This window comes from Macaca mulatta, chromosome 14 (assembly GCF_049350105.2).
Source record: "Macaca mulatta isolate MMU2019108-1 chromosome 14, T2T-MMU8v2.0, whole genome shotgun sequence".
Taxonomy (NCBI): domain Eukaryota; kingdom Metazoa; phylum Chordata; class Mammalia; order Primates; family Cercopithecidae; genus Macaca; species Macaca mulatta.
In genome coordinates this window covers 117,881,413-117,892,788 of record NC_133419.1, presented here as the reverse complement: position 1 = coordinate 117,892,788, position 11,376 = coordinate 117,881,413, and the positions used below count along the sequence as shown (strand labels likewise).

General features: G+C 49.5%; 1 protein-coding gene across 5 annotated transcripts in view; it reads left to right on the top strand.

The window, feature by feature from the left end:
• PCSK7 (proprotein convertase subtilisin/kexin type 7) overlaps positions 1 to 11,352 on the top strand; it is a 28,263-nt gene extending 16,911 nt beyond the window's left edge. For 4 of the 5 annotated variants that reach the window (XM_077964369.1, XM_015115781.3, XM_028834020.2 and 1 more), the window contains 5 exons: positions 6,751 to 6,907; positions 8,041 to 8,135; positions 8,947 to 9,040; positions 9,302 to 9,419; positions 9,742 to 11,352. In XM_077964369.1, coding sequence (XP_077820495.1) covers positions 6,751 to 6,907; positions 8,041 to 8,135; positions 8,947 to 9,040; positions 9,302 to 9,419; positions 9,742 to 10,104 — 827 coding nt within the window. In that variant the 3' untranslated portion in view covers positions 10,105 to 11,352. The remainder of the gene's footprint in view (positions 1 to 6,750; positions 6,908 to 8,040; positions 8,136 to 8,946; positions 9,041 to 9,301; positions 9,420 to 9,741) is intronic. The other variant, XR_013404314.1, reaches the window with a different exon arrangement.
• The last annotated feature ends 24 nt before the right edge of the window (positions 11,353 to 11,376 follow it).

Here is an 11,376-nt window from a genome sequence, read left to right as displayed (position 1 = left end):
GACAGAGTAAGACTCCATCTCAAATAATAATAATAATAATAATAAGGCTAATATGACTAAGGAGCTAAATTTTAGTTTTATTATACTTCATTTTAATTTAGATAGTCATGTGTGGCTATGGGCTGCCATATTGAGAAGTGCTGCTAAAAAGCCAGACAGATCTTTATCTCTCCCCACTGACAGGAGGTGATGAGGGAGAGGGGATTGGGGCCCCTTGGGTTTTTCAGATCTGACACTGGTCTGAAGTCTCTACCTGAGGGTAGGAGGGAGAGTGGGGCTCAGTCTGTGATGAGAAGGTGCCTGAACTCCCACTTGCATCTCTCCTTTTGTTGTTGCTGCAGTCTTGAGGATACTGGCTAAGCCTCTGCCTGTGCAGTGAGTCCTGTTTCTTCTCCTCTCCAGGTCTTCCCTCTTTAACCAACATTTCCCTCTCGGCTGATTCTTCCCTTCTGCCTTCAAATGCAAGTCCCTGCCGCCTCCAACCAGGAAACTTTTCAAATGCATGAACTGAAGCAATTTCTCTCCTTTCTCACACACTCCCTCTGCCACTGAAGACTTGCTTTCTTACCCAGAGTGCCCCTTTCCTCACTGGTTTAGGGGTTGGTTCAGGGTTCATCCTTTTTAATATTCTTGTCACTCTGACCCTATCAGTGAGGCCTTTGTTGCAACCTCTCTCCTCCTGTAGCTTCTGTGGCCTTCTTGGCTGCATAGCTCTCCTCTGCTGTCTCTGCCTGAGGTACTTGTTTTGTACTCCTGAACTGTGAGCGTCTTCTAAGGCTTGTTTCCTGACCCTTTCCTCACTCTACATCCTCCTCCTCGACAGTGCAGCTGTGTTTATGACCTTAGCTACCACTTCTCCACAAATGAGTCCTCAACCTAAATGTCTTATTCTGATCCTTCACCAGTGGAAAGGATAAGAAACTAGAGCATAGCTTCCATAAGATTATGGGCAAATAGTCCAGGCACAGTGGCTCACGCATGTAATTGCAGCACTTTGGGAGGCTGAGGTGGGCAGATCACGAGGTCAGGAAATCGAGACCATCCTGACTAACACAGTGAAACCCCGTCTCTACTAAAAATACAAAAAATTAGCCGGGCGTGGTGATGGGCACCTCTAGTCCCAGCTACTTCCAGAGGCTGAGGCAGGAGAATGGCGTGAACCCGGGAGGCGGAGCTTGCAGTGAGCTGAGATCATGTCACTGCACTCCAGCCTGGGTGACAGAGCAAGACTCCATCTCAAAAAAAAAAAAAAAAAAAAAGAAAAACATTCCAATTTACCAAAGGCCAAATAATAAGATGCTTTTTATGTGCCAAGCAGTGTTCTCGGCATTAGCTCATTTAATGCATTGACTCATTTAATTCTGGTAGAGAGAGTACTAGTGTACTCATTTGCACTGCCACCCAAGTCCCCATCCACACTAAGAAGTAAATGGATGTAGCATGTCACTATGTACACTGCGAACACAGACAAGCACTCCTTTTGGGATTCTTTTCCTTTTGGGATTCTATTCTGTTCCATAACATGTCATTTCTCTCCTGTAAGCCCCTTCTCTGCCACATCACTGCTCTCCTCTAACTATGCCATGAATATTTTCCATCATCTTTCTGTTCCTAAATCACTGTGTGCTGTTGATGTTGCATCAATGCATTACACTTACCATGTACAAAATTTTAGATCTCACTATCACCTCTCAAAAGCTGGGCTTGCGGCCGGGCGCGGTGGCTCAAGCCTGTAATCCCAGCACTTTGGGAGGCCGAGACGGGCGGATCACGAGATCAGGAGATCGAGACCATCCTGGCTAACATGGTGAAACCCCGTCTCTACTAAAAAATACAAAAAAAACTAGCCGGGCGAGGTGGCGGGCGCCTGTAGTCCCAGCTACTCGGGAGGCTGAGGCAGGAGAATGGCGTGAACCCGGGAGGTGGAGCTTGCAGTGAGCTGAGATCCGGCCACTGCACTCCAGCCTGGGAGACAGAGCGAAACTCCGCCTCAAAAAAAAAAAAAAAAAAAAAAGCTGGGCTTGCTTTCTAAGATTTTCCCATTTATGTCAGTGCCATCACCATTCCCTAGGCCCCCAAACTTGAAACTCAAGAGTTTTTCATCCCTTTATATCTCTCACCTCTCCCCAGGTCTTCCCCAACCCTTTCCCTTGCAATTAAATCTTTTTGGTTTTTTCTGTGAAATCTCTCTCAATCGACTTATTCATTCTACTAATACTCGAGGCCTACTTCATCCCAGGCACTGTATTAAGTTCTAGAGACTTAGGGATAAGACACTGTTCCTGCCTTCAACACGCTCCCAACCTGGTAGGGAAGACAGCCAGGTTTCCAGGCATAGTGCAGTGTTGTAGGCACTGCAACAGGGACAACACAGGTGCTTTGAGAGCACAGCAGAGATGTCTCCTGCTGCTAGGGAAGAAAGGGAAGGCTTCTCAAAGAAACTGGTGGCCGGGCACGGTGGCTTATGCCTCTAATCCCAGCACTTTGGGAGGCTGAGGCAGGCAGATCGCTTGAGCTCATGAGTTCGAGACCAGCCTCGCCAACATGGCAAAACCTTGTCTCTGCAAAAAAATACAGAAATTAGCTGGGCATGGTGGTGCACACTTATAGTTCCCAGCTACTAGGGAGGCTGAGGTGGGGGTATGGCTTGAGCCTGGGAGGCAGAGGTTGCCGTGAGCTGAGATCATACCACTGCACTCCAGTCTGGCGACAAAGCAAGACTCTGTCTAAAAAAAAAAAAAAAAAAAAAAAAAAACTGTGATGTCATTATTTTGTGAAGACAATTGGGGAAAAGGTGTGGGCATGATTTGTTAAATTCTCATCTGCCATAATTGAAAGTCAATACATAATGTCTCAAATTGATAAGCCATGAAATATCCATAACACTTACTGTTTAGAAACACGAAAGTAGATCCCAGAAGAAAACAATTAAAAACCATTTTAAAAAGTTTGCTTCTGGGGAGTAGCTCCCAGGTGGTAGGGAATTGGTTTTTTCATTATAAGCACGCTAGCGCCAACGTACATTTAAATTCTTGCATACTATTTTGATAGAAAAAAAATGTCAGGGACAATTGGGAAGGTAAGAAGTAGCCATAGTGAATCTAAACAGTTTTCTCAAGAATTTTGACAATAAAGGAAAATAAATAATGTCTAACGCATATGTAGCCTTAACATTAGCTAGGTACCATTCTGAACGCGTTAGGTATATTAACTGTTTAATCCTTGTCTCAACCCTATGAAGTAGGTACTGTTACTGGCCCCATTTTACAGATGAGGAAACAGTTCTCCCAGCTAGTAAGTGGCAGAGCTGGGATTAGAACCCAAGCCCGGTGGCTCCAGAGCCCATGCTCTTAACAGTGGTAGGTGGAAGAAAGTGAAGAGTTGAGAAAGGGTTTGTTTTTCATTTGTAGTAGGAAAGGTGCTAGTAAAAAGGTCCAGCCAAGAAGATGGATAATCAGGCTGAGCCAGTGTTTGACTTTTGTCAAACATTGCTGTGAAAGGACAGAAAGCGAAGGGAGCTTGAGAATGTAAACACACATGTTGGATGAGCCGTGGAATCTCAGCCAGTTAGGAGAAAGGAACTTGAGGGGTTGTGGGAAAATGAGGGGGTCAAGAAGAGAGTGGGGAAAGTGGAAGGGAGAGGTTGTTTTCAAAGAAACGGGACGTTGGCTTTGAAGAGGTGACAGATGGAATTATAGAAAATGAGGCTGGGCATGGTGGCTCGTGCCTGCAACCCCAGCACTTTGGGAGGCCAAGGCAGGTGGATCACCTGAGGTCAGGAGTTCGAGACCAGCCTGGCCAACACAGTGAAACCCCATCTCTACGAAAACTACAAAAAATTAACTGGGCATGGTGTCATGCGCCTGTAATCCCAGCTACTTGGGAGGCTGAGGCAGGAGACTCACTTGAACCCAGGAGGCAGAGGTTGCAGTGAGCCAAGGATCTAGCCACTGCACTCCAGCCCGGGTGACAGAGCTAGACTCCGTCTCAAAAAACAAACAAACAAACAAAAACCCCTGTCCTTGCTCAGTCATCTATAGTAGCTCTTAGTTGTTTATTTAAAACAAAAATCTTGGCCGGGCACGGTGGCTCAAGCCTGTAATCCCAGCACTTTGGGAGGCCGAGATGGGCGGATCACGAGGTCAGGAGATCGAGACCATCCTGGCTGACACGGTGAAACCCCGTCTCTACTAAAAAATACAAAAAACTTAGCCGGGTGAGGTGGCGAGCGCCTGTAGTCCCAGCTCCTCGGGAGGCTGAGGTAGGAGAATGGCGTGAACCCGGGAGGCGGAGCTTGCAGTGAGCTGAGATCCGGCCACTGCACTCCAGCCTGGGAGACAGAGCAAGACTCCGTCTCAAAAAAAAAAAAAAAAAAATCTTTAAAGCCCTTCCCACCCTAGGTTATCCAGTCCCTACTTTCAGTACCCCTCTGAGCTACTGTGTCTGTAAAATGAAGGCATTGCACTCTGCCTTGCATATTGGAGTAATTTTTTTTTTTTTTTTTTTGAGACAGGATCTCACTCTGTTGCCCAGGCTAGAGTGTAGAGGCACAATCACGGTTCATTGCAGCCTCAGCCTTCCAGGCTCAAACCATCCTCTCACACTCAACCTCCTGAGTAGCTGGGACCACAGGTGCTTACCACTATAGCCAGATAATTTTTAAATTTTTTGTAAAGATGATGTCTCCCAGGCTAAAGCGATCCTCCTGCCTCAGCCCCCAAAGTGCTGGGATTACAGGAGTGAGCCACCAGGCCTAGCCTGGAATAAATTAATGGAAGAAAGGGTGCTTAAAAAGAATTGTTCTCGGCCAGGTGTAGTGACTCACGCCTGTAATCCCAGCACTTTGGGAGGTCGAGGCAGGTGGATCATGAGGTCAAGAGATCGAGACCATCCTGGCCAACATGGTGAAACCGCATCTCTACTAAAAATACAAAAATTAGGTGGCCGTGGTGGTGAGCACCTGTAGTCCCAGCTACTTAGGAAGCTGAGGCAAGAGAATCGCTTGAACCCAGAAGACAGGTTGCAGTGAGCCGCCAAGATCATGCCACTGCACTCCAGCCTGGCGACAGAGAGAGACTCTGTCTCAAAACAAAACAAAGAAAAAAAAAAAGAATCGTTCTCATTACGGCCTAATTTCTTTTTTTTTTTTTTTTTTTTTGAGACGGAGTCTCGCTCTGTCACCCAGGCTGGAGTGCAGTGGCCGGATCTCAGCTCACTGCAAGCTCCGCCTCCCGGGTTCACGCCATTCTCCTGCCTCAGCCTCCCGAGTAGCTGGGACTACAGGCGCCCGCCACCTCGCCCAGCTAAGTTTTTGTATTTTTAGTAGAGACGGGGTTTCACTGTGTTAGCCAGGATGGTCTCGATCTCCTGACCTCGTGATCCGCCCGTCTCGGCCTCCCAAAGTGCTGGGATTACAGGCTTGAGCCACCGCGCCCGGCCCACGGCCTAATTTCTTAATAGTCTCCAGTTGAGTCTTCCACTTCAGTAGTTTTTTTTGGTTTTTTTGTATTTTTTTTTTAATAATTGTAGATTTACAGGAGGTTTCAAAGAAATGTACAAGGGAAGTTCCATGCACCCTTCTCCCAATCTTAATGTTTCACACAATTAAAGTATAATATCAAAACCAAGAAATAGACATTGGTACAATCCACAGCATTTATTTAGAGTTCACCAGATATACGTGCTGTCAATATTTATATATGCACGTGTGTAGCTGTATGCAATTTTATCACATGTAGCCTTGCATAACTACCACCACAAACAAGATCTGGAACCATTCCATTATCACAAGACTCCTTTGTGTTACCCCTTTCTGGCGACACCCATCCCCTCCCTTGTCCTTGGCCCCTGGCACCCATTTATCTGTTCTCTATCTCTGCAGGTATGTTACTTCAATTAACATCACGTAAATGGAATTGTGTGCTACACGTCATTTTTCTTTCTTTTTTTCTTTGAGACAGAGTCTTGTTCTGTTGCCCAGGCTGGAGTGTGGTGGCATGAGCATGGCTCACTGCAGCCTCCACCTTCCAGGCTCAAGCGATCCTCCCACCTCACCCTCCCCAGTAGTGGGACCACAGGTGCACACCACCACACCCGGCTATATGCTTCTTTCGAGGTTATTTTCACTCACATAATTTCATTGAAATTTATCCACCAGCATTTTTTAAAAATTAACTGTGCATAGTCTTCAGTGAGATGTGTGCATTTTCACCCATCTTTGTTCATGCCTTTTCCACTGCCTACAATGCCCTCTACCAACCCTCTCTGCCAATCTGTATTCATTTCCTTCAGCGTATCTCACTGCTGTGTGCCTAAAACCATCAGACTTATTTCTCTTCCCTTATCAACTATGTATGTTTCCCATACCATATCATTTTCCACTTGCAGGTAGAAGACAGGGACCATGCCTAAAGATAAGAATCTTTATATTCCCAGCATCTAGTACAGTGCCTGAAATGTAGGAGGTATCCAGTAAATAATTTTTTGGATGAATGAATGACTGAAGTTGCTCTACTGGATTCTTATATTGTGTCTTGGGTATGTGCTGTCTTCCCAACTAGACTCGAAGCTATGTTGTAAATTTGAGAGCAGCAACTCCATTCTATTTACTAGTATAGGCGAGGTCCCAGTAAGGGTTGCCGTAGACATTTGTATGTGGCTTCAGTGAGCGTGTGTCTTTGTGTACGTGGGGGTGAAGTGAAGGCGTGGTTGTGGGCTGGTTTCCCAGCTGCCCAGCCTGACTTTCCACAGTCAGCAGGATGGACCTGGAGATGTCCGGGCTGAAGACCCTGGAGCATGTGGCAGTGACAGTCTCCATTACTCACCCCCGGCGCGGCAGCTTGGAACTGAAGTTGTTCTGCCCCAGCGGCATGATGTCCCTCATCGGCGCCCCCCGCAGCATGGACTCGTACGTACACCCGCCCAAGGCCTGAGCAACCTTTTCAGCAAGGGCCTTTCCAAGGAAAAGAAATGGGGCCGGGCGCGGTGGCTCAAGCCTGTAATCCCAGCACTTTGGGAGGCGGAGACGGGCGGATCACAAGGTCAGGAGATCGAGACCATCCTGGCTAACACGGTGAAACCCCGTCTCTACTAAAAAATACAAAAACCTAGCCGGGTGAGGTGGCGGGCGCCTGTAGTCCCAGCTACTCGGGAGGCTGAGGCAGGAGAATGGCGTAAACCCGGGAGGCGGAGCTTGCAGTGAGCCGAGATCGTGCCACTGCACTCCAGCCTGGGTGACAGAGCCAGACTCCGTCTCAAAAAAAAAAAAAAAAAAAAAAGGGAGAAGTGGATCCTGGCACTGTCCTAAACTACTGTGGCACTGGCTATCCCTGGCGGCTGGAAGCCTTTCATCACATGCCTTCTTCAAGTGCTAGGCCCTGCACCTCACATACACGTTCTCTAATCCTTCTAAGAATCCCGTAGATTAGACTTTGTAACCTCTTTTTACAAATGAGGAAACTGGCCGGGCGTGGTGCCTCACACCGGTAATCCCAGCACTTAGGGAGGTCAAGGCAGGAGAATCACTTGAAGCCAGGAGTTCAAGACCAGCTTGGGCAACAAAGTGAGACCGTCTCTACAAAGAATTTAAAGATTAGCCGAGCATGGTGGTATATGCCTATAGTCCCAGCTGCTCAGGAGACTGCGGTGGGAGGATCACTTGAGCCCAGGAAGTCAAGGCTGCAGTGAGCTGTGATCATGCCACTACACTCCAGCTTGTAACAGAGTGAGACCCTGTCTCTAAAAAAAAAAGAAAAAAAAAAGAGGAAACAAGTCATGGAGCTAGTAAGTGCCCAAGAGAATAAGAATAAACCTAGATCCATGGGATTCCAAGCCTGTGCATACTCCATGCTTGCTTTTTCCACCACACCACGTTAACACAAGTTCCTCCTTCCATGAGACCCCAGGGGCAAGGGGCACCTGAGAACCCCTCGGGGCACCCTCCCAAGTTTCCATGGCTACTACAGGGAGAAAGTGTTGCTGGGGGAAGGTCAGCTCTCTGGCCCACGCCTTCCACCTGTTTCTGCTGTGTTCTTTCCTCAGGGATCCCAACGGCTTCAACGACTGGACCTTCTCCACTGTGCGATGCTGGGGGGAGAGAGCCCGAGGGACCTACAGGCTTGTCGTCAGGGATGTCGGTGAGCCTCGTGCCCTCGCACCAGGCCCTGCCTTTCCTGCTTGTTATCTGGTCCCTCTGCATCTCAGAGTCCCCACAGAAAGTGTCCCGTGTGCAATATATAGGGTTGCCATTGGACCAACAGGGTTGATGCCAAGAGTGTGTCCCATCCATGAAATGGGCATTGCTATCTGAAACTGTTCATTTATACTGCCTCTCATATTCCCTGGAGGAGTGACCCACCCATTTTCCTAGAATAGCAACAAAAGTCCTTGTTGAAACCACATTTCAAGTCCTTTTACGTATAACCATCCTTCGGCCAGCCCCGGTAGGCAGGTAAGGGCGGGACTCATTTCACCATTTTTTTTTAATTGGCCCAGAGGTTTGAGGTGACTTGTGGAAGGTCACCATAAGTGAAGGCCACAATGTCCGTGAACTTTGAATCTCTTTAGTGTCAGCGTATAGACTGGAAATTGAGCTCAACCCTCCCATCCTCCAGTCAAGTTAGGTATTCACTAGACCAGTGGTTTTCAAAGCTTTCTTTAATTTGGTAGAAAGACATTTTCTCCAAGCAGAATCCCAGCTGAACCCCCAAAATATGGGAGAGAAAAGCAAGACTCTGCTTTGGAGTACAACCTTTCAACCTTTTCCATCCCTAGGGGCACCCAGTGAGGCCCTTCTGCAGATCCTGGGGTCGGTGGGACAGAGTGAGGCAGCTCCTAGAGCAGACCATGTGGCCTGAGCTCCTTTGGGTGGCAGGGTGGGCAGGGCCTCTGCTGTTTGGCATGGCTGACAGAGGGGCGTGGCTCACGAGCTGCCCCTTGCTGCCCTAGGGGATGAGTCATTCCAGGTGGGCATCCTCCGGCAATGGCAGCTGACCCTATATGGCTCTGTGTGGAGTCCAGTAGACATCAGGGACAGACAAAGGTGGGTAAAGCTGCATGTGTCAGATGGAAGGCCACTCACAGGGGAAGGGCCGCCTAGGGAGCCCATCGCCCTCTGAACCCCGGCTGTGTTTCCCAGCTCCAGCCTCAAGCCGGGAGATGGAGCCCTGGGCTGGGAACTCAGTCTGGGCCTCTCCTTTCTGCTGTGGGGCTTCCCTGTCTTCAGCTGTAAGAGGGGAAGATGGGTGAGGGCAGATGGTATAGGCACCACAGTCAGTGGGGCATCCTCTTTTCTTCTCCACAGGCTGCTAGAGAGTGCCATGAGTGGAAAATACCTGCACGATGACTTCACCCTGCCCTGCCCACCGGGGCTGAAAATTCCTGAGGAAGATGGTTACACCATCACCCCCAACACCCTCAAGGTACTAGGGCCAAGACTCAAGCTGCGGGTAGACGGGACTGTCCTGTCTTGGGGATGGAGTTCTTAGTGTGCTTCTCGGGGTGACCTGCGTGGCGAAGGACTGGGAAGACCTGGGTCCCAGCAGTGGTTTCATAGCATTGCTCCTACCCTGCTAGCCTAACTTATAGGACAGGTCTTGTCGGGGGAGGGGGCAGGGGGAAGAGTTGGTGTGAAAAAGGCAGTCCCTAGAAGGAAAAAGACTTTCTGAGCTCATTGTCCTGGGCTGAGAAAGCTTGTAGGTTTCGGGAAACAGTGCCTCATGTAGGTGCTTGCCTCGACCCCAGACCCTGGTGCTGGTAGGCTGTTTCACCGTCTTCTGGACCGTTTACTACATGCTGGAAGTATATTTGAGCCAGAGGAATGTGGCTTCCAACCAAGTTTGTAGGAGTGGACCCTGCCACTGGCCCCATCGGAGCCGGAAAGCCAAGGAGGAAGGGACAGAGCTAGAATCAGTGCCACTTTGCAGCAGCAAGGATCCAGACGAAGTGGAAACAGAGAGCAGGGGCCCTCCCACCACCTCTGACCTCCTTGTCCCAGACCTGCTGGAGCAAGGGGACTGGAGCCTGTCTCAGAACAAGAGCACCCTGGACTGCCCTCATCAGCACCTAGACGACCTACTGCACGGGAAGGAGGAGCAGATCTGCTGACCTCAGGGCCTGACAGTGTGGGACAGGCTCTTCTTTCCCAAAATTAGAGAGCTCTTGAGAGAAAGCAGCCCTGATGCTTACATGTGGAATCTGAGGCATCCTCTGACTCCACTCAAAGAGGGTGAGGGCCTTCTTAAGATACAAATGGCAGAGGATTGCTGCCAGAGAAGTCTGGTCAGAGCCACAGGGGCTTCCTCCAGCCAAACGGGAACTTTCGGTGAGAAGGTGTTGGACAGGGGATTGGTGCCGCCTTTGGGTTGGCCTCCATCCTCATCTCTCTTGGGCCAAGCCGGTTGCCTAGGTTCCCCACACATGGGGGACCCCCACCCACACATGAGTTAAGAAGATGCCTGCCATAGCCAGGAGCGTATCTCAATGGAAACGTCACTGGGGTCACTTGGGAAGAGGACTTTGGGGTAGGGGCTGGGAGGAGCCCCTGGACATGCCTGTCCTGAAAGCGGCTACCTCCATCATCCATTCCCAAGATGCCTGATCAGAAGCCAACTTGAATGAACCCCTGGCTCCTTCACCTCCGCCCCCACGATTGGTATGATGCTGCTGGCACAGCTGGGATACACACGGCTCCCCCAGGCCTGAGCTGCTTCACTAGGGAATCCTGCGGCAGGACTGCAGAGCAGATGGCAGACGCGCGTGTTGGAGGAGAGAGCCTTGGGAGCCACTGCCACTCCAGTCCTGCCACCACCCTGTCTTCCTCTGCAAGTGCTCAGGGAAATGGCCTTCCTGCCGGAGGCCAACTACCTGCCTGACAGGCTGTGACTCTTCTCTCAACCTTGGCCTTCTCCCCTCTTCTGAGCTAGTTGGTTGAATTTTTTTTTAATGCTTAAGATTTGTTTTTCTGGCTGGGCGCGGTGGCTCAAGCCTGTAATCCCAGCACTTTGGGAGGCCGAGACGGGCGGATCACAAGGTCAGGAGATCGAGACCATCCTGGCTAACACGGTGAAACCCCGTCTCTACTAAAAATACAAAAACTTAGCCGGGCGAGGTGGCGGGCGCCTGTAGTCCCAGCTACTCGGGAGGCTGAGGCAGGAGAATGGCGTGAACCCGGGAGGCGGAGCTTGCAGTGAGCTGAGATCCGGCCACTGCACTCCAGCCTGGGCGACAGAGCGAGACTCCGTCTCAAAAAAAAAAAAAAAGAAAAAAAAACAGATTTGTTTTTCTCTTCTCACAGCAACATTTTCTTGAATTTTTTTCTGCACAGCTTTTCCAAAATAAAAACCTTCCAAACAATTCTGCCACTTGCAATCTCTCCTT